Genomic DNA, 22,284 nt, shown 5'->3' on the forward strand with positions numbered 1-22,284 from the left:
TTTTTTTCTGAAAAACAAAAAATAAAACAAACTCAGTCTAATCTAATATAAAGGAGTTCCTATGTCTGTGTGTTGTACAGAGAGAACAGTAGCATTTCTGGAGAATGCTGATCAGATTGGAGACCTTCAAGAAAAACCAGAGCCACTAGGTTTGAATAGTGAATCTTTCTGTCGATACGTCAACGCCATTAACAGTATGCCACGCAACATTGGCAAAGATGGCAAGTTCCAGCTGCTAGTTTGTCTCGGAGCGAGGTAAGGACACACACATGCTTCTATAAAGCAAACTCGTTTAGTTTTTTAATAAACAATGTATTTACTGTACGTGTATTCCACTCTCACAGAGATCGATTGTTGCCGCAGTGGCTTCCTCTACTGGCCGAATGCCCCGTCATCACACGCATGTATGAGGAGAACGCATTACTGCGAGACAAACTCACCGTCAGCTCTCTCATCGCAGTTCTGGAGACGCTCCATGACTTCCCCATCACACTGGAGAGCTCTCTAACTAAAAGCGTTGAGCTGTAACTCCACATACTGAGGTCAAACTCAGACTGCCCCCCTCTCTGCTGCCACACTCAGGGCCAAAGCGGCTCTACAATACTCTGCCATGTGCATTCGCTGACCAGCGAAGGACTGACGACTTATCAAAACGACTGCTCCCCCAAAGAAATGAACTCAGAAGTGTGTTTTGTAGCAGTATTTGGAGTCGTGCTTTTTCTAATTGAAAGCGTTGATGGATGTTTTTTTAAGAAGACAAATCCCTGTGGATTTTGCTTTCAAACCTGTGGTCATTTCCGCGCACATGTCTGCGAGTCAGATCCGCTAGCGTTTCTGCTTCAGATCATGTGCAGAGCTTTAGAAAGCACTGTTTTTTTTCCGCAAAGTATTTCAGGATACAGAGGATCCTTAAGTAATGACAGTTTACACACTCAATTACCATCGTTTGACAGGCAAAACTATTAAATTGAGGAATTCAGACATGAAGTGTTTATACCGTCTGTTTGTTTAAACCAATGCTATCTGTGTTCATTTAGATGTCAATTTGGAGCATTCTCCTGGTCAAAAGCCTGTCAAATGAATGTTCAGAGAAAAAGGACATTCCAACAAGATGTGAATGGTTGTATGTTACAAGATATGTGTAAGATATGCGTGATCGTAATGTGCGTGTGTGAGGCTCAACATTTGAAGATGTTTATTTTGCCAATGAGTATTAACCTCATTCAAGGATACTTCAGTATCATGTTTGAGTTTTTTATTTTTAAGAAAGAAACACTGGAAATCATCGTAAAGCAATAACAAGCATATTTCCGATCGTTTTTTTTCTTCTTTGTTTCTATTATCTTAGTCATCGTTAAAATTTCTCAAATATGAATTATTACAGTTGTGGGGTGCTTTAAATATAAAGTGTAAACCCTAGTATTTACCACTAATTGAAGGTCTAAATGCAACAATTACTTTGTTAATCCATGTTTGATTACTGCAGAACTTGCACATTGCTTAGAAATGAATAAGTATTGCCCTTTAATCGCCGTTTATGTTTGTTCTGTTATGCATCAGTTTTAATCCGGAATCCCTGCTGGGCGAAATCAAGTAATAATTACATATAAATTACAAATGTTATAGTTCTAGATCTCTTAATGTTTCTTAAGTTTGGGTTTTTAAGGCTCTCAGCATCTTAGAGCTGTGTAGCAAGTCAACCTGTGTATTTTATTTCTTTTTCTTTTTTTATAATGACTCCGATCATTTGTATGCATTTATTTTCGAATGATGCTTTTGTGACACTGGTTGATTTTGGATTGACGCAATCTTGGGGTGATTTATGCAGTAAGCTGACACTGTTATCATTTATTTATTTTAGTAAATCTACTTTCAGGCTTTCTATAGTATATGGAACGTCCATCTTGTGTAAAAAATATACTTTATTTTAGGCCCCAAAAAACATAGCTAACAACTCAGAAAGTCCTCTCGCTGTAGGGATGAGGAAGCCACAGGATCTGTCCCTTTGTTTGCGGTGCTGATGCATGCCATGTTTTAGTACTGTTGCTGTTAATGAATTTGGTCCTCCTCTAGATCTTGCCTCATTCCATCTGTTTTTCCACGTGTGAAAGCTTCTAAACATCGATCATATTATAAAAAGCTCCCCGTCTAAAAATGAGTGGGTTCCTCCATCATGTTTATATTTGTGAAGAAACTCATTAAAATTGCTCTGTTCGTCCATATTTGTGTCCTCTGAACTTCTTGTCATCTTGTGGACGGTGTGTGCAGATGGGACATTATTTCAACACACGGCAGGCATGCATGCTATTCCAGGACAGCGCTCAGATCCTAGAGCACATTCCTCTTTGAAGAGTCATTCTTCAAGGAACATTATTTTTAGTTTAGGGACATGATGGTATCGGTGAAGCAATAAGTTCCATAAGTGTTTTTATAGTACTAACCTGAGATTTCGTGGTAGGGGAGACTGGGAAGTGTTGCAACATGAAAGTTTAATCAGTTACAAATTAGAATAGTCATTGATTCATAAAAAGGTACAAAACCTGTCACCGGAGCAGTACCTTTTTTAAAAGTACAATTTTGGTCATTTAATTAGAATATCATTAAAAAGTTGATTTATTTCACTAATTCCATTAAAAAAGTGAAACTTCATGATCATCAAAATTAAAAGAAATAAACATTTGATATATATATATAATAGTCTGTGTGTAATGAATGAATATAATATACAAGTTTCACTTTTTAAATGGAATTAGTCAAATCATTTTTGATGATATTCTAATTATATGACCAGCACCTGTAAAGGGTGCATATTAGTACCTTATAATCCTTAAAAGTAGGCTACATTTTACATAGTCTACTTATTAGTATCTAAACTGTAAATATATTATTTTTTGAAAATGTACTACAGATTTTGTACCTTTTTTACTTGAGTGTATAAGCACCGAGCTCCTAAAATCACAGTAGAAGCTTTTAACTTGTATAAAAATCTAAAGCTTTCACAGAACAATAAGGTAAGAGACTAAAAATACATGTCCTACTTTGATTTGTGATTACAAATGAATGTCAAATAACAGTTTACTGTGCATGTAATTCACTGTTATACCTATAGGCTAGTGTTACTATTTTATTTTAAATAATAAATATGTAATTATAACAAACAGAAGCCTATGTACAAAATGAAACTAGGGGTAGTGATTTCAGTCAAAAAGATTTGACTAGATGTGAAGTTTAAATAAAAGTTAACACTTAATGCATGCACAAATTTTAAAATGTCCATGTTTTCTATACGCCTATCCCATTATGATCCAATAGTGCCAAAGCAAAAGCACTAACAGCTAATTTGCCAATAATTGACACAGTTTAAGTACACGTGTAGCCTAATTTTCTCAACTAATTTGTAGCAAACAAATATAGAAATGTTTCAGGATAGTTTGAGGAAAAAGACAAACACGAATCTATAAACTAAATGTAAACTTCCCAGTTTTCCCTGTAAATATGATTGTTTGAGACAAACGTTTTTGTCCCGATAAGGTCTCATTCCGTTTAGCTCTTTCAGCCTATTTAATTTATTCTGCACAGCCGTAAAAAACTCTCTCGAACTATTTGCGCGATGAAGTACGAGGACGGAGCTGTCGACACGTGCTCATGGCTGACGGCGCGAGGAGAGAAGAAGGATGTGCTGCGTTTGTTCACACATCTGCTGTCCTCGTAGTTGTACAGCGTGACTCCGCCCACCGGGATCGCAGCGCACTGGCTGCTGCCCTAGCAACCGGACCCGCCCCCGTTTCCCGCGTAATTTTCTTTTCCTTATATGGGCAATAGAATGCAGACGCAGTCCAACGTCAGCAGGGTATGCAAATGAGGTTGATTGAAGAAATTCAGAAAATGGTGGATGGAGCTCGGCGCATGCGTAAACATCTTACTACACTCAGACGGAAAGTGAGACAGTAACGAGTGGCGCATTGTTAAATGAGTAACGCCTGTAACTCTTGGATTTCGCTGTGTGATTTCACTTTAACTGCTCCAAGTCGAGGTAAGAAAAAATGGATTTTTCTTAAAAGTAACTTAACAGTTTATGTGTGCGCAGATGTTAGATTCGCCTTTCTTGAGAAGTTGTGTGACAGTGCGCTGTCCGGATGAAAGCTGTCGCATTCATTACAAACGTAGCAGTAAGATCACTTCGAAAGCTTGCTGGAATTGTCTCAGATTTTTCTTGAGTATAAACGCGTTGGATAAGTTCAGTGTGTAGGTTACACTTGAGGAGCTGCAGTCCAAACAGCGCATCCAGCACATTTCAGGCGCTCGCATCCTTTAGCTGAAGATCGCTGCTAAGTGTTTGATGACAGAATGGTTGCATTTGAAGCCGAAATCGATTTCTATTAAACTTGTCAGGAGAGACGTAAAACCAGGGTTTTGACAGAAATCGTCAATGTTGCATTTTCAAATAAACAATTTGCATTCGCGTACTGCTTGAAAACCGAGAACTAGATGCAAAAACTATACGAGTGAACATGCATTATTATATATGTGTGTAATACGCACGCACTGAAAGCCAGTTTTGCTGTTTCTACTCGTTTAGAACTTGGGAGATGTTGAACTGTGTGTGGTCTTTACTTTGCTGTTGGTGGGTGTGCTTCAAAACCCAAAACAAACCCGCATTTTCACAAGCTCATAAACCGTTTCCAAAACTTCTGCTTCGGTAACTCGAGAAGTTCAACGTTTATGTGACGACTGAAGCTGTGCTACTGTTAAAGATTCGTTTCGTGCGCGACGGAGGCGGTGTCACTGACGCATTTAAACGTGGAGCTAATCGAGATTTTATTTTAGTATCCTGCTGGACTGTTTAAAATTGTGTTCTTATATGTGTCCCGTTAAGAAAATAAACACGCAAATACGTGTTATGTTAGGCCCGTTGCTCTGGAGCGAAGTTGTTGCATGGACACCATGTGTTTACAGTCTCGAGCGCAGAGCATGGAGTCGCACGAGTCACTGACGCAGAGTCGCGCGGAAAACAAAGAGCAGCGGACGAGCTGTTCGATTAAACGCACCCGTCTTTCTTTGCCGAGCACCACTGGCGTCCAAGAAAGCGGGTTAATGAGTTGCTCGCACCGAGCAGGAGTCGTTTTCAGTGAAACTGCGGGGGAAACATGCTGAATGTGTCTGTTTAAAGATGCCGAGTGGCGCGCCATGCTACCGAGCGAGAGAGTGGGCGGTGAATACGGCGGACACGCATCATTTCTCTGCAGTGCCCGGACGAGAGTATGTGTAACGCCGCGAAACATTGATAGTGTCCGTATTATGTTACCTGGATGAACTTTAGATGACACATTTAAACGTGTTAATGGCACTTTAGTTCGCGGTTTCCGTAACTGCATCGCATTACTTTCTTGCCCCCATTTTCTGCCCCTCCTCTCCTCTCCTCTCCTCTCCTCTCAAAAGCGTTGCCATGTTTGAATTGCGTCAAGCGCCACTTCAACTCGCGCACTTGCAATGTACAGTGCACAGTTTTAGGAATATAATTAAATATTAATTTACATATATTTTATTAAAATTGAAAATGCAAAGGGTTCAGACAGACATCTGATTCCGCTGCTGTCACCGATCAGTGTGGATCATAGGTGTGGATGCGCGAGGCCACCGGCGTCTGGCTCTATCAGCACCGAGGTTATATAACACCGAACACTATGTGCATTAAGCTTTTATCTCACTGACACGATGATGACTGATAACCCATATTTAATCTCTCTCTCTCTCTCTCTCTCTCTCTCTCTCTCTCTCTCTCTCTCTCTCTAATATAATCTATTAATAGTCATATATGTAATACATTTATTAACATTTTATTACTATATATATATATAAATATATATATATATATATATATATATATATATATATATATATATATATATATATATATATATATATATATATATATATATAGGTCCTATACATATGCATATACACTACTGGGTAAAAATATTTTTTTTTAGAATAATTAAGTTTTATTATTTTTTTTATTTTTATTTTTTGGAAAGAAGTCTCTTATGCTTACAAAGACTGCATTTAGTTGATAAAAATACAGAAAAAAACTTTACATTTTTTAAATATTATTACAATTTAAAAGAACCGTTTTAAATTTTAGTATATTTTAAAATGTAATTTATTCCTGTGATGGCAAAGCTGAATTTTCAGTAGCCATTGCTTCAGTGTCACCCTTCAGAAATCAGACTGGTATACTGATTTGTTTCTTAAAGAAACATTTCTTATGATTCTCATTACTGGAAACAGCTTAATATTTGCTGCTTAATATTTTGGTGGAAACGGTGATACGTTACCATTCAAAATTCTGGGGTAAGAATTTATTTACATTTATTCAACAAGGACACATAAAATTGATCAAAAGTAACATTTATAAATGTACAGAAAAATCACGGCGAAATGGTTTTCAGCATTGATAATAAAAATAACTTATGTGTATGTAACTATGGTGCTGTGGTACTTAAAAAAAGTGTTTAAAAGCTTGTAAAATCATTGCATCAGCAGAAGTACCAAATAGCAAGTTGTTTTACTTCTCTGTGTGTTACAGATGTTTGGCTTTCATAAGCCGAAGATGTACCGCAGCCTTGATGGATGCTGCATCTGCAGGGCAAAGTCCTCCAGCTCTCGTTTCACTGACAGCAAACGCTATGAGAGAGACTTTCAGAGCTGCTTTGGGTGAGTTTGGTATCTATTATGTGCTTGTGGTTCCTCTGTAAAGACATGATATCAACATCTGCCTGGTTTAATTACAGTGAGCATATGATTTGTATAATGTATCTCTAGTCAAGCGTTCAGACCTTTTCTTTTAGATTAATGTGGAGGAAATGTTGTTTGTTTGTAATGTGAGAACTTCAATGGTTTCCACATGCATTATCTTATTACAATGGGATACTTCTACAGGTTAGGTGAAACTCGCTCTGGTGAAATCTGCAATGCTTGTGTTCTGCTGGTGAAACGCTGGAAGAAGCTTCCTGTGGGCTCCAAGAAGAACTGGAATCATGTAAGCTCCATTAAATTCTCCAAGCTCCAACCAGGCTGCACACACGCATACTATCACAGCCTCTTATTTATCACACTGAAGTCTTTTCAGTTCAGTTCTCTATACACATTGTTCCAAAGAAATGAACGGCAGCTGCAGTGACAACTCCATAAGATGTTAAAGTAGATGAGGAGGAAACCTTTGGAGGAACTGAGATTCAGCTGGGGAAGCCCACATCCTCAGAATAACAAGCGTTTCAACAATTTCATACATGCACAAATGTTTATTTTAACAGATGCAATAGTATTAATAATAATGGGCTACATCGCATTACATGATAGTGGTCACTACTTTCAATTTAGTAAGATTCTAATGATTACAAATGACAGCTAACTCAGTTCATATGATATGAAAAATAATGTAATCGTTTTTGAGCCCACTGTATTACTACCGATTGTAGTTAATCTAAATAATAATAATAAATAGATATATTGCTAGAAGTCTTTTTTAGTTTGTTTCTAACTATTACAATTTTAATGACAATAAATCTGTAAAATAATTATAAATCTGACCTATAATATAATGAGGGTGGTGTGTGTGTGTGTATATATATAGATTTTCATCACAGACTGAGGATTGTTATTGTTCTGAATTGTTATCAGGTGGTTGATGCCCGAGGGGGACCCAGTCTGAAAACTACAGTGAAGTCCAAGAAAGTCAAATCTCTGTCCAGACGGATCCGACCGAACCAGCTCAGCAGAATTCAGAAAGAACTGAAGAGACACAGTGAGCCCAAAATCACATATTTCAATTACAAAACAACATGACATGATTTAACACATTCTTTATTCAATAATCTTTCCCATAATTTGCTAAAATGTCGTCATTAACAGATTCAGATGCTCACAGCACCACCTCCAGTGCCAGCCCCGCCCAGTCACCCAGCTACAGTAACCAATCAGATGAAGGCTCTGACTCGGAGTTGACTCCTGGCTCAGCCCGCTCACCAGTCTTTTCCTTCTTGGACCTGACATACTGGAAAAGGTATTTATTTCGGACAGTCAGCCTGATTTATGAGCTTGACCTTATATTTGACATGATAATGAACACTTCATGTACAAATCTCTCTAGGCAGCGGGTATGTTGTGGCATCATCTACAAAGGTCGCTTTGGGGAGGTTTTGATCGACCCTCATCTCTTCAAGCCCTGCTGTCAGAAAAAACAGGAGCAAGAGCAGGAGGAAGAAGAAGAGGAGGAGGAGGAGGAGGAAGAAGAAGATGGTGAACTTGAGAAAGAGGAGGTGCAGAGCAGTCAAGAAATTCTTCAACCGCACTCCTCTCTCCAAATGAAAGTGGAGCCGGAAGTGGAAGAGGATTGGTGATGCCACATTCCCAGGGTACTGACTCGGCATTCTTAGGAAGCCCCTCAGACACTCTCAAAGACGCTCTCTCAGATTGCCTTCGATTCAAGAGCAGCTGGATCCTTGTTCATCTTTTCCTATTTCTTTCTTCCTTGTTGAGAATCTGTCTCTTTTATCTCCTTCGCAGTAAAATCTACTTTTATGTATCGCACTATTCCAGAGCCTGGTACCACGCTAGTCCATTTCCTAAGAGGATTTTTTTTTGTAGACCAGAGAAAATGAGTTTCCCTTTCTGCTATGCCGCTCAAACACAGAATGCTGGATCTACATACATCATGTATAGAAATGTAGGAAATAGCCTTGAACAGTGACCACAATCCTTTTGTGCCCTTTGAGCACCATTGTGCACTTCCTCTTTCTGCACTTAGTGTACAGTATTTAGTATACAGCAAGCAGCATCTGCTAAATTCTAGCTCAGTGAAGACAACGTTCCACCTTTTTGCTGGGATATAGCAATTATTTAGCAAATATCTTTTGCCTTTTATATATTTATTTTTTCTGTCTTTGTATTTATTCTTAAGGTCTGCTCTGATTTTTCCTCTTGGTTTGTATTTAAAGGGACAGGTCACCTATTTAAAAAAAAAAAAAAAAAGTCTTAATGTAATTATTCTGTCATTCAACCCTCATATTGTTCCGAACATCTTTCAGTTCTTTTTTTTTTTCTTATTTTTGTGGATCACAAAAAGTGAGTTTTTGAAGAGCATCTAGCAACTAGCGAGGTCCAAAATGACAAAAGCACCCTAAGAGTATCTTTAAATTGAGGTGTGTGCTATGTTCCAAGTTTTTTATAGCCATATGATGGCGATAAACCAAAGTTTATGTCATATGGACTACTTTTAAGAAATTTTAATGGAGCTTTTTGGAAATTGAGTGCATCAGTTCCCTTTCATTTTACTATACAGAAAAGATGCAGGATGTTCTTGACAAAAACTTTTTTGTGTTTAATGTAAGAAATGTAAAAGTAAAATGACAGATTTTTCATTTTAAGGCGAACTGTCACTGATTTGTCTGTATTCAGCCTCTTATAGGCAACAAACTCAACTCGACTCATAGTGTTTTAATGCAGATGTTTCCCCAGAAAGCATTTAAAAAATAATGCCTGGCTATCAACACTCTTTTATTCAGTGTACTAATGTAAATATCCAAAAGGTTATATTTGACTTACGGTTTTTGGAAAAGAGCATGAACGCTAAGGAAACTTGTCTAGATGAAATCTGCATGAATTTTGCATGGTCTTTTAAGAAGATTTGTATTTCTTTGTATTTCGTTTGGCAACCATGTTGCAGCATAATTTAAGAATAATTTGGGTGCGTTTTGAGGCAGTCCCAATATATTTTTGTAGATACATGCAAGGAAAACAAAAATCTGACTTTGACTACAACATGACACCTTAAGATGTCATCATTTAATTATTACAGGGATTTCATTGTATTCTGCTATTTTTTTATTTTTTATTTTAATTGGATATTTTAAATTTTGTCTCATTCTAAGCCCAAAAAGTCCAAGATTTTTGCTATTTATTCAGCAATCTTATATTCATGTTAATAAATAGACAGATACTACTTTTTTGTGTCATGAAAGAATTAAGCACATGGTCTGATCGATTTGGTTTGATATGTTTTTTCTTTTGGTGTTTTTTTTTCTCCAGGGAAAATGCTGAAAGGCTAAACCAATGCCAGCTTGGACATTTTCATTATAAATTTTCGTCTGTAATAAGCTTTCATATATCAGGAGTATTTATACTATATATCCCAATGTTTCCCTTTTGTTCCTATATGTCTGTCCTGTCTGTTTCTTCATTATTTTATTGTTTATGATGACCTACAGATTACATTGATGCACACATACTTCTGTTTAATTTCAGGGGGTGACGCTAGAGAGCTCATTTGTTACACACAAAACACTCCATTGCACGTTAATTTTAATTCTCTTCCCGGGCATTTTACGTATTATGTGCTCTGTTTTGAAATGGGTATTCTGTTGGTGGCAGCTTGCAGCTTTAGTGTGAATATGCCATATCGCCTCATGACATGATGAACAATGACTGTATTTGTGGTAACATCCGTTCAGGGGAAGCATCCTGTCGTGTCATCTCTATGACAGCGTTATTTGTAAATATATGATGTTTAAGACTGAACAATGGTTATTATGAAAACTCTTTTGTCTTATTTATTTCATATTTATTTGTCTTGTGGTCTTTTAAGTCTCATCCGACTTTGTCATAGGCCTGACCTGTCCTAACAACACTGCAATATGGACTGAAAATGCTTTTCCACCTCACAGATTGTCGGCAGAGACTCACTAAACGTTAAGGAGCTCTTCAGGACTAGACAGCTGTAAAAACACACTTTTTTGGTGTATGCTAAGTACAACTGTTTGATTATTTGTATACTTTTGTTCGAGGGTTTCTAATGCCCACAGACCTTTCCTTAGATAAAGTTGTAGTGCTACAGGCATGTATGGTAGCTATGCACTTTGTATTCCCAATACTAGAGATATATGAAGCAGGTTTTGTATTTTTTTACATATTGTACTTTTACTTGTTCCTCAATAAATGTAACTTGTGATGGTTACACTTGTTTTGTGCATTGGTTTAAACATGCAATTGGCAGCTATTTGCATTACATTCAGATTAATATTTTACTATTATGCCCTGGGAATTTAACCTGTGACCTTGGCATTGCTAGAGACATGAAACTGTTTGAGCTACAGGAACATATTATACATAGTTACGTCATGCAAGCAAATAAAATCAAATGAGCTAGAAAGTAGAGATAGATGGTGGCTGGTATTGCTGCACCAAAATATGGGTTTGGTTCCCAGGGAATCAATGAACTGATGACAGGCTACAGTGAAAAGTAATATTTTCATTTAGCAGGGACATATTAAATGCAACAGTATATCGTTTTATGTTACAAAACATTGCTGTTTCAAACAAATGCTGTTCTATTGATTTTTTTATTTCTGCAAAAAAAAAAAAAAAATGTTTCCACAAAATTTAAACATCTTTATAAAAATATTCCACATTTAATAATAACAGGTTTACTAAAGGTTTTATCAAGGTATACGACTTTAAAATATTTTATTATAAGACATTAAAATTAAGTATGTTTATGAATAAAACAAGAACAAATATCTGTCAGTGGACTTTCAAAAGGGGAAATATGTAAATTTTTCGGACTATATTGGCAGATATTTGTTCTTGTTTTAAACGTAGATGCATCATTTCTCAAAAAGAATAGACATACATAGTGATTCAAGTTTTGCAATGCATGGGGCATTTAAATTTTTTATTTTATTTTATATAATTTTTTGTTTTAATATATAAAAATCACACATACTAATAGTAATAGTAATAATAATAATATACGGTATATATATATATATATATATATATATATATATATATATATATATATATATATATATATATATATATAGTTAGATATGTTTGATGTACTGTTTACCAAAGTTACAAATGACAATGACAAATGTATTTATAAAGCACAAAAATAATAATAATGAAAAAACATTGACTAACACTGTCTGTAAAGCCTGTATTTATAATACATTATAAGGGTACTTCTTAAGGCATTATAATGCATGCATATTGCATTATATATATATATATATATATATATATATATATATATATATATATATATATATATATATATATATATATATAAAACTTAGAATATGTTGTATCATCTTATGAAGATTCATAAAAATTTTTTTAATATATAATAATATTTACTTATTTGTGGTTATAGCTTTTAAGAGTAAGATAATTTATAACACAATGAACACGTTGCATCCATTTTTACAATGGATTATATTTCTCATCGTTATAATGTATTATAAGTCTCAGATCTTGACTTTATTCTTATGCTACTTTACTTAAAGTGGTCAGAGACCACTTATAAAGAGTAATAATTATAATTTTAACAACTTTTTCTTCTTCTCTCAATCAGCCATAAGAACAGATATCAGATCAGATGAATTTGTAATATGACACATTTCCTTTGAAATATAAAGACACGTAATTATTTCATTTTCTCAGTTTTTACACAAATTGATTTGTAAACTGCATGCATCATGTTCAGTCAACCCTGTTACATATTTATCAATAACTACAAACCAGTATTTAGTTTAATTGGTCAGCCCCTCCTGAATAACAAGCGAAATGCACAGTACTTATTCAACCCTATTACCTTCATGAATAATTTTTTCTAGTCTATATATTATTAGTAAAGTAAATACAAGATGGATAGATAGCTGTGGTGGGTGGATGGATGGGTGAGAGCGTGGTGAGGCTGCGCGCGCGCGGGGACTGTCCTGTGTTTGGCTGTGACGTCGTGATTGCTCCGCCAGCTGAAGGGTTTCCTCTGCTCTGAGGGCATAAAAAGCTGAGAGGAGGCTGCGGTCTGTCCTCTCAGTTTCCCCACCGCTTTATATCGTGCCTCCAAAAGACCGAAAGGCTACCTCATTTGCGTTGACTCTAAATGAGCAGTTAAGTCATCCCAAAGATCTGAGGGACGAAGCAAACAAACGCTCACCGGCAGAGACGCATGAGGTCGGTGAGATATCTGGGGATGCTTTGCTCGTCACACCTGTCGTCACATGCATCTGTGGCTTTAATCTTCCTCCAGCAACTTATTTGCGGTTTCTGCTCGTGCCTTTGGGTGGTGGCACCCCGTCGATGCTGTTTGGACAGGATTATTCTGGAAAGCGTCAAACTCTGTCTGATAATGGCTTTAAAAGTTGAATTCTTTTGACTACTGTGCCTGCTCTTTTTAAAATGCAAATTACTATAGCTTGTTTTTGTGTTCTCTTTGATGCATAATCGTTTTTTTATGAACGCCAGAATTGCATTAGACGATATTCGTACATGGCTGACAGTGAATGACGAGGGATTTTATGTTAGATGTGATTTCTGGGGTTAATTCTCTTTTTAACGTTGCATTTTTTATTCCAGTGTGTAAATGCCATGTCATGGTGAGCACTGGCCAATGTCCAGAAATACCGAGAGAGTTAAGCTCCTATCATTAAACGTTTATCATGCAGGCAGTGGTGATTTTTGTGTATAACCTTCCTATATGTGCGTGCTGAGATTTCCATTTTAATATTTATTGTCATTGAATGACTGTACTCCTTGCATGATGAACCAGGATAGTCTAATCCCTTAAATGCTTTTAACTTAAAGGTAAAGCAAGTTTATATATTGCAGACATTTAAAAAAGTACATTTTGAAGTATAAATTAAGTGCAATGTGAAGAGAGAACTAAATGTAGGGGAAAGTCTAACTGAGAAATGTATTAAAGGTTTAAAAATGTAATTCTGTCACTTATTCACACACACGTCAAACCTATATGACCTCACAAGGAGATTTTTGTGAAGCGTTAGGCCTATATAGTTAACTAAAACCATAAAGCATGAATTCAAATGTTTATTTATATATATTTTATTTTTTTAACAATTTTATTTTTTTAACAAATTAAGCATACATCGTAAACACCTGTCATTTAATTCGTCGAACTTGATTTACTGATATAAAGTCAATAAAATCTGACATTATCAATTCTAACTTAATAAAATGACAAGCACAAAAAAATAAATTTGCTAAAAATGTAACCATGAAAATGTAAATGAAGTCAAATGTAACTTTTAATTAATTGTTAATATCTATTATAGTAGTTTTGAGATTGTGTGATGCTGCATCCACATCAATAGGTGTCAATGTAAAGGACATGACCACTTTGATATTGATTTTTTTATATATATAAATAAGGCTATATAAAGGATATACTATGTTACTCCACAATACATAATAGTTTTCCATCCCGAGTATGGCTATAAATGTCTGTCTTTTCATTTCCGTAATAGTGTGATCTTTGTTCATTTCCCTCTGCTTCAGAGAGACCGAGATCATGGTTCAGCTGTCACCATCTCGGACTATAGAGACGTTGACTCCGTCAGAGTTGACCGTGGAGAAGGAGGATGGCCAGGGCAGTCCTAAATCGGAGTCCCCTCGAGTGCTTACTGCCTTCCAGTTCACCCTTAGCCCCACCACGACCACCTACTATGGCTACGAGCAGTACATTGAGGAAGGACTCATCTGCCTCAAGCACAAGATCCGTAACATTGAGAAAAAGAAGGTGCCTTTATTCTGTTGTTTAGGCAGAAATATAATTGGATGGATTGTTTTGCTTTACTTGTACAGCATGTGCTTCAGTCCTGTCCATGTGCGCTAAACAAAGCAACTTTTATCTTCTTGCAGCTGAAACTGGAAAGCTACAGTGAGAAGCTAAAGAAGGGAGACAAACTTAATCAAGACCAACTGGTAATTGCTCTTCATTTTATACGTGTTGCATCTTGGGAAATGGGGCTTGTTTTAATATGACTGATGTGTGGTAATGCTGTAGGAAGCTGTGGGGAAGTACGAGGAGGTGGTCCACAATCTTCATTTTGCCAAAGAGCTCCAGAAGACCATTGGTGCTCTAACACAAGATGTAAGGTTCATGCATTCATGAAGTACGGTGTGAAAATAAACCGTTCTCCCTATTTCACTGGATCTTCTGATTTCTTCATAGTTGTTGAAGACTCAGCGCAAAGTTGCTCGACAAGAGAAGGTGATGAGGATTGAAGAAGAGCGGAAACGTCTGAGCTTGACGCTCCAGGTGCAATACGTCCTCCACAGTCTGCAGAGAGAGGATGTTCGGAGGAACTTCTGCAACATGAGACAACATTCCCGTTACCTGTCCACACAGGACATGGAGAGCTTGCTGGATCTGGCGTCATTATTGGGATGCAAAAGAGACCATAGCATGAGGTTTGTGCCTGATACTGTCTTCTGCTTTATAGTCAGAATTTTGTGGGGTTTAAGGAATTTTTTTTTTTTTTTTTGACCGCTAACTAGATACTAATTTCCTGCATTGCTTTTTGTGTTCTAGCACTTCAGTGTTTGTTACTAATGAGAAATAATAGACACCTAGCCAAAAAATCTAAAGTGGAATAATTATTTTATGCCTGAGAAGGGTGCTTCTGGTTACATTACTGTATTTGGGGTCTTTTTTTAGCCTGTTGGAATGGTATGATCTTCCTTTTGTGTTTCATGCACTAGTTTAGAGGATCAGATGGAACAGGCTGCTATTGTTTACTGGGAGCTTCTAGAAGGGAAAGAAGGACCAGTTGCTGGCTCAACATGTGAGTTTCTAGCTCTTTCTGTGATCGTCAAATTAATTTGGTAGTTTTCCATGAGTCATAAATACTTTACACAAAATAAATGCACACCCTTGCATTTAATTTATTATTATTGATGATGATTAATACATATAAATAAATACGTATAAATGCATATGCATTAGTACATTACACAAAATAAATGCAATATCAGTCCTTTGTATTATTGATACATGTAAATGTATAAATTGTGTAACATATGTCCTTTTTAAGTTGTAATAAGAATAATACAAGTATATAAATGCTTACTTGCACAAAATATGTCCTTACTACTATTGTTTTTGTTATTCAAAGAAAAACATAACAGAATAAATAAAAATGTTTGTTTTGTCTATCCTGTAGTCTGATAAAGAGCCTGCATGCTCAAACATCACCTGTGTGATAGACTCCAAAATGACAAACATTTAATAAACTAAGTATGCCAACTTTTTTTGTTTTCATTTTATAATATGTATATTCCCTAGAAAACATTTAGTTCCTTTTGGAAAGCAAAAGGAACCCAATTCTATATCAGTGTTTAGGGTACAAAGACAAAAAATGACTTATTTTATGACACTGTCATTCTTCATCAGATAAGCACATGAAGGCGAAGCTACTTCAGCTAGTGGACTGTGGCTTTTTTGATCACATACCACTTTCTAAAGTTGACAGTCAAGAGAAGGCCGAGACCCCAAAGGCAGACCCTCCAAGGCCTTGTGGACTCTCAAGTGAGATTTCATTCAATTTTACCTTCAAATGTGTCTAAACCGTCATAAAATTAACTGAATGCATGTTGTTTATATTTCGGCATTTTAGCGCTGGTGAAGCTGAGCTCAAAAGAAGTGCCTTCCAAAGAGGTAAAAACAAGTGATGTATCAAATACCATGGCCTTACATTATCAAGTCTTCAATGTGCAAGTCAATAACTTCTGAATGATGCCAGTTTCTTAACAGACAATACCTACCTGTGACAGACGTCACTGAGCGCATACCAGATGAGAAGCCGTCGCCCCGTAGTTGGAAGGAGGAGCTTTTGGCGTTGAAGGAAAGGGAGCCACCAGACTCATGGGAAATGGAGTTTTCGGATCCTCCTGCATCCTCTCAGTCCCCCATACAGAAGCCATGGAAAGGAGCAGCGGGATTGATTCCTAAGACTGCAGACATCGTAAAAAGACCCACCGTTGACCCCAAGGAGGTGATGCAGTTAACTTCTTGAAATGGCACTTGACCTGAATTGGAAATTATTTCCCAATGTTATTCCTTCTGGGTGAATAAAAATGGAAATGCAGACAATGTATTGAAATACTGCAAAATAAGTTTATCCAATACAATATGTCAGTCTTTGTCTACTTAATGTATGATGTGTTTTTTCTAGAAACGTCAAAGGAAGAGCAAGGGGGAGCAGGACTCTAAACCAGTGAGTTATTTACATTACCGTAATCGTAAACTGTTTAAGTATTTCAAAGCAGTTAAAGTGTTCTTTTTATGCTTTATTCTTTCAGATGCCTGTGGCAGTGGAAGTCTTCAGCTCTCCATCTCCATTACCGAAAGACCCTGCTCAGCGGAAACAGCAGCTGGAGTCTCTGATGGACCAGATCTCAGGATCCTTCAGTTTCATGCAGGCATGCATTTAAAAATTAAATGCTCAAAAAAGGCAACAATACAACTAATTTGCTGCAATACAATTTAATTTTCAGATTTTTCTTCAATTAAAAAAATATCAGTGTTCACGGACATTTCCTAGAATTTTTTTTTTTCTTCTGTTTGCAGGAGTCTCTTCTGGATGGAGAAACTTCCCCCTTAAACAATCAAACAAAGAGATGCCGTCCATCTCCAGGCTCCTCTACTCCTATTGGTACATGAGTGCTCCATTTTAAATCAGTCAGACAAAATGTGCTGAAAATACTCACCCTTTGGTCATCCAAGATGTAGATCAGTTTTTCTTCATCAGAATAGGTTTTCCATAACCTCAATTGCTCATCAATGGTTCCTCCCAATAATGCACAAGTAATCCACATAATTCCAGTTTATCAATTGAAGTCTTGTGAAGCGACGGTGGCACCCATTCACTGCAGAGGATCCATTGGAGAGCAAGTGAATCTACAGCACACCTTGGATGGCCTGAGGGCAAGTACATTCCTTTAAACTGATCCTGAAAGTCTGTTTCTTTTAACATGTAGCACAGAGGGAGTTAACTAAAAGCCCATCAGATATTCTGCCACAATCCCAGCGGGTCAGTATATTTGACTTGATGGGAGCTTATTTTGTGTATAATAATGTGGTCCCTCTTCCCTGTAGTTGGCTAATGTGATCTTTATTTTCTATTGGTAGAGCACACCACTGCAGATCCTGCTGTCTGGAGATGCTAAAGGTTGTCTGTCAAATGAAGACCTATCTATAAACGACTCTGACCTTGATCTACATCATGAAGAGAAGCCAAATGTAAGGTTTTTTTTGTGTGTGCGTGACTGTACAGTTGTTAAAGAGTTATTCACCCAAAAACGAAAATTGGACTGCGTTTTACTCACCCCTGAGGTATCCTAGGGCCTAGGTGTATGTGACTTTATTCTTTCAGACAAATCCAGTCAGAGTTATATAACAATTTTCTTTGATCTTTCAAGCTCCATCATTGCAGTCACCGGGTGTTGCTTTGCTTCAGTCCAAAAGAAGTGAAATAAAATGCACCTCTTGTAGTGAAGTGATTCGTTTTTGAAAGAAAACGCCATATTAAAACAGTCATATACACCTAGGATGCCTTAGGGTGAGTAAAATGCAGCCTAATTCTCATTTTGGGGCAAACTAACCCTTGAAAATGTGTGCTTCCAAATAGCAGCTTTCACATATGCTTATTTTAAATATGCTGTAATGGTAACTGTTATGTTTGCAGAAGCAAGGTGAGCGCTTCACCTCTCCTCCACTGTACCGCAGGGGATCCTCCATCTCAGTCCCATTAGAAAACCAGAGCACTGTACAGGTATATAGATGGACAAACTAGGAATGTCTCATACGCACTTTATTTTATTGTTTGTCACATGCATTTCTTTTTTCTTTTTTTTTTTAAATTGAGGTTTGGTTGTTTTATATATACATGTATGTATTTTTATTTAAAGGTTAGAATTTTATGCACTTTCCATCTTTGGTGTATTCAATAATTAATATGCTAACTTCTGTGCTTAATGATTTAACTTAATATATACATTATCTATATTGGCCAGAATTAGTTTAAAAGGGTTTATAATCTTGATCTAGGATGTTTTGCCGATGGGCTTTTACAAATTTAAATGACTGGATAGGGCATGTGGTACCACAAATCCCGTACATTTGAGATTGATTTTGTTTTTGTATTTCAGGCAGGAAAGCAGACGTTATGCAATGGAGTATCAACCACAGTGTCAGCCACGACATTTTCCACTCCACCCAGTCACAGATCTGTCAGTGCAGAAAACGCCTTCCAAAACATTCACTCAGTTAGGCATAATGCTTGTCTTCATGCATCCAAAGTCCCTAACATAAATTCCGCTTATTTAAATGATGCAAAACATTGAGTTTAACTGGTTCACTTGAAGCTCCAGCTTCCCTCTTTTCTTCAGGTGTTTAATGTGGCATCTTTGCCCATCAATGAGAGCTCAGGGATAAAATCAGATGAGAGTGGATTCTCCGAGTCCATGCATCAGAGTTACACATCGGCCAAATCCCAGAGTTACTCCACGGCCAGCACCCAGACACCACCTGAACTCAGCCTACCTGAAGATGATGTACAGATTGGTAAAGCATGCACACATTTATGCATGTATAAAATTGACATGTTCCCCCAAATGTAGTCAAAGCTTGCCCCCCCCCCCCCGCCCCCACACTTTTAATTTTTAAAAAAAAAATGTTATGCATTATAGTTAAATGCTTATTTCTGTGTCTTATTCTTGTGTGTCCTTGCAGAAGGCCAGTACCAGCTGGAGTGTCCTGTCAGTGTAGGTGGTCATGTGTTTTCTGGCTCTCAGCCACAGTCTCGTCCGGGTCAGTCCTGCTACCCCCGCAGTTCAGCGAGAGGTATGACGCGTGCAGGCAGGGGGTTGGGTCACTCATACAGATCACCTGGTGGCTACAGAGGTACCTTCCTCTTCCTCGGTCTTCACGATCTTTCACCTTTACATTTCAGTGTGCAGATCACATTATAGAGGTGTATTTCTTGTCTATAACAGACCCAGTGCATTGTCATTCTTGCACAATATGCACAAAAGTTTCTGTAAAACTATGGCTTTCTGTAAAACTCTCTGTAAAACTTTTTTTGGCTGATTAACAGGTGGTTATGATGCCTACAGAGTAAATATACGTTCTCCTGGAGGGGGCTTTATATCCCAGACTCATACCACACACAGAGACCCTGCATCTGCCTTTTATGTGTCCAGAGTAAGTTTGGTTACCCAATTAAAAATATTTGTTTTTGTTATTTATCTACTCTTTATATCAAAAGCTGGTCAGTTCTGTTCTTTATTTTATGTAAATTAAAATCTTTTTGTATTTATGTATATTGTAATATTATATTGGGTTAGTGTTGTCGTTGATCGATTTATTTATTTTGCTAACAGGAGAACGGGTATCAGCAGAGCTTCAAACAAGGTGGAGGCACAGCAACTCAAAGGAGCAGTGGTATGAGCCACTGATCATACACATACACTGATATCTTCTACAACTATATTCAATACTAATACTTTTTAAATAAATGAGTTCAGATGCAAAACCCTCTTCCCTCCATTTTTATGGCAATGAAGAAAATAACCTATTCCTGGTCATTAAAGTGAAATGACTAAATCTACACATAGGAGCCCGATAAAAATGTTCATCTGACCTCTCGAATGTTCCTGAAAATATATTACTACTCATAATACAAAGTGATATCCTTAACTCTGTGGTTTGTCTGTATCTCCTCTCCTCTTTAGCAGGTTGGAGTGACTCCTCTCAGGTGAGCAGCCCGGATCGGGAACGTGTGTATCCCGCTCGACTCAGGAATCAGTGACACACACTCCATCCCACCAATGGAAGGGCCCATCACGCCCCAGGGCCCGCACACTCTGATGCCTGTACACGTGTACCCACTCACCCAACTCCGCGTGGCCTTCTCTGCCGCCCGCACAGCAAACTTTGCCCCTGGCACTCTGGACCAACCAATTGCTTTTGACCTGCTGCACACCAACCTCGGTGACCTGTTCGACACGACCACCGGACGCTTCACCTGTCCCGCTGCCGGTGCTTATGTCTTCATCTTCCACATCCTGAAGCTGGCCATCAGCGTACCCTTATACATCAACCTCATGCGCAACGAAGAGGTGATGGTGTCCGCGTACGCCAACGACGGCGCTCCAGACCACGATACGGCCAGCAATCACACGATCCTCCAGCTGTTCCAGGGCGACCAAGTGTGGCTGCGACTGCACCGCGGCGCCATCTATGGCAGCAGCTGGAAGTACAGCACATTCTCTGGTTTCCTGCTGTACCAGGACTGAAAATCTCTAAATAGGCACAAAAAGGGAGAAAGGGGCATTTTGGATGTTTCTGGATAGTTACTCTGCACTTTATTGCGCTTTTGGGTACGCATGATGCAATTGCATGTTTGAAAGTTCATGTTCAATAGTACATAGTCAATGTTAAAGCTAATATAAGTTGTTTGCAGGTGAAAGTTTACAAAGGTTATACTTGGTTCTATTATTATCAGTATTTTTTTTTATATACATATTTTCCAGATTTGAGCGCATTTATGGTGTATTTGGATGCACACACTTGTAACCCAAAGTAGCTGCATTTAGTTTGCACTAAATTGAAATCCTAACATTGAGGCATCTTCTGGTGTTCCTTTAAATGACCTTGTATGCTCCTCTGCCTATAAAAGTTTGCAAAACGGTGCCTTTCGCTGAACACATGCATCGCTTTTCAAGAAAGGAGGATTTTTTATTTTTATTTTCTTTTTTCTTTCTGGTAATACTTGACCTGTTGAGCACTTTAAAAATGGAATTAGTGGCCTTGTTGGGGTGTATGTGTTAATCTGTGCGTTTGTCTGTGAAAAATATTGTGAGCAATCACTTGAACACTGACTCTGGCGAGAAGACGTTTAGGCCTGAAATAAAAATGTGCAGTTCACATTTGTGATTTGTGTCATTTGTGCATCAAGTAAAGTGTAAATGCGGTTTGCTCAATATAAGTTAGCAGCCGGGTGACTGTTTAGATTAGTATTGAAGTACAAAGTGTAGGTTTTTCTCAATTTTTAACCACAATTACTTTTGTGGCTCAAGTCTAGTTTTAATTTGATTAAGCAACTTCAGGTGAAGACCATTAGTCCTAGTTGTACTCAGTTTGCCAACGGTAACCAAGCTGAAAGGGTTTTCTCAAGCTTGCTTTGAGGAACAAAGTTTTCACATAAAGGTTTGGAATTAAATTTTTATTTATGTCATTTATCTTAGTTAAAATTATATCAACAAAGTATAATTCCCATGAAATCTTTGCTGATTTATTCTGTAATTGCATTCGTTTTTTTTTTTTTTTACCAATCTAGATTTTTATGTATCCGAAATACAAATGTATATTACTTTTATTCGACATTTTCGCATGTTGTGCGTGATACAACTTTATTTAAAAAT

The 22,284-nt window shown here is 37.3% G+C and overlaps 2 protein-coding genes and 1 pseudogene across 5 annotated transcripts in view; all 3 read left to right on the forward strand.

Annotated features, from left to right (window-relative positions):
* LOC113065410 (DENN domain-containing protein 5B) overlaps positions 1-2,220 on the forward strand; it is a 35,745-nt gene extending 33,525 nt beyond the window's left edge. For all 4 annotated transcript variants that reach the window (XM_026236628.1, XM_026236636.1, XM_026236646.1 and 1 more), the window contains 2 exons: positions 81-255; positions 345-2,220. In XM_026236628.1, coding sequence (XP_026092413.1) covers positions 81-255; positions 345-528 — 359 coding nt within the window. In that variant the 3' untranslated portion in view covers positions 529-2,220. The remainder of the gene's footprint in view (positions 1-80; positions 256-344) is intronic.
* Positions 2,221-3,879: 1,659 nt separating this feature from the next.
* On the forward strand, positions 3,880-11,011 carry LOC113065429 (SIN3-HDAC complex-associated factor-like). The gene is made up of 6 exons (XM_026236663.1): positions 3,880-4,033; positions 6,587-6,714; positions 6,940-7,039; positions 7,681-7,804; positions 7,912-8,062; positions 8,150-11,011. Exons 2-6 carry the CDS (start codon positions 6,587-6,589, stop codon positions 8,397-8,399), a joined length of 753 nt encoding a protein of 250 aa, XP_026092448.1. The 5' UTR covers positions 3,880-4,033; the 3' UTR covers positions 8,400-11,011.
* Positions 11,012-12,797: 1,786 nt separating this feature from the next.
* On the forward strand, positions 12,798-21,787 carry LOC113065438 (caprin-2-like; annotated as a pseudogene).
* The last annotated feature ends 497 nt before the right edge of the window (positions 21,788-22,284 follow it).

The sequence above is a fragment of the Carassius auratus genome, chromosome 4 (assembly GCF_003368295.1).
Source record: "Carassius auratus strain Wakin chromosome 4, ASM336829v1, whole genome shotgun sequence".
In the NCBI taxonomy this organism is placed as follows: domain Eukaryota; kingdom Metazoa; phylum Chordata; class Actinopteri; order Cypriniformes; family Cyprinidae; genus Carassius; species Carassius auratus.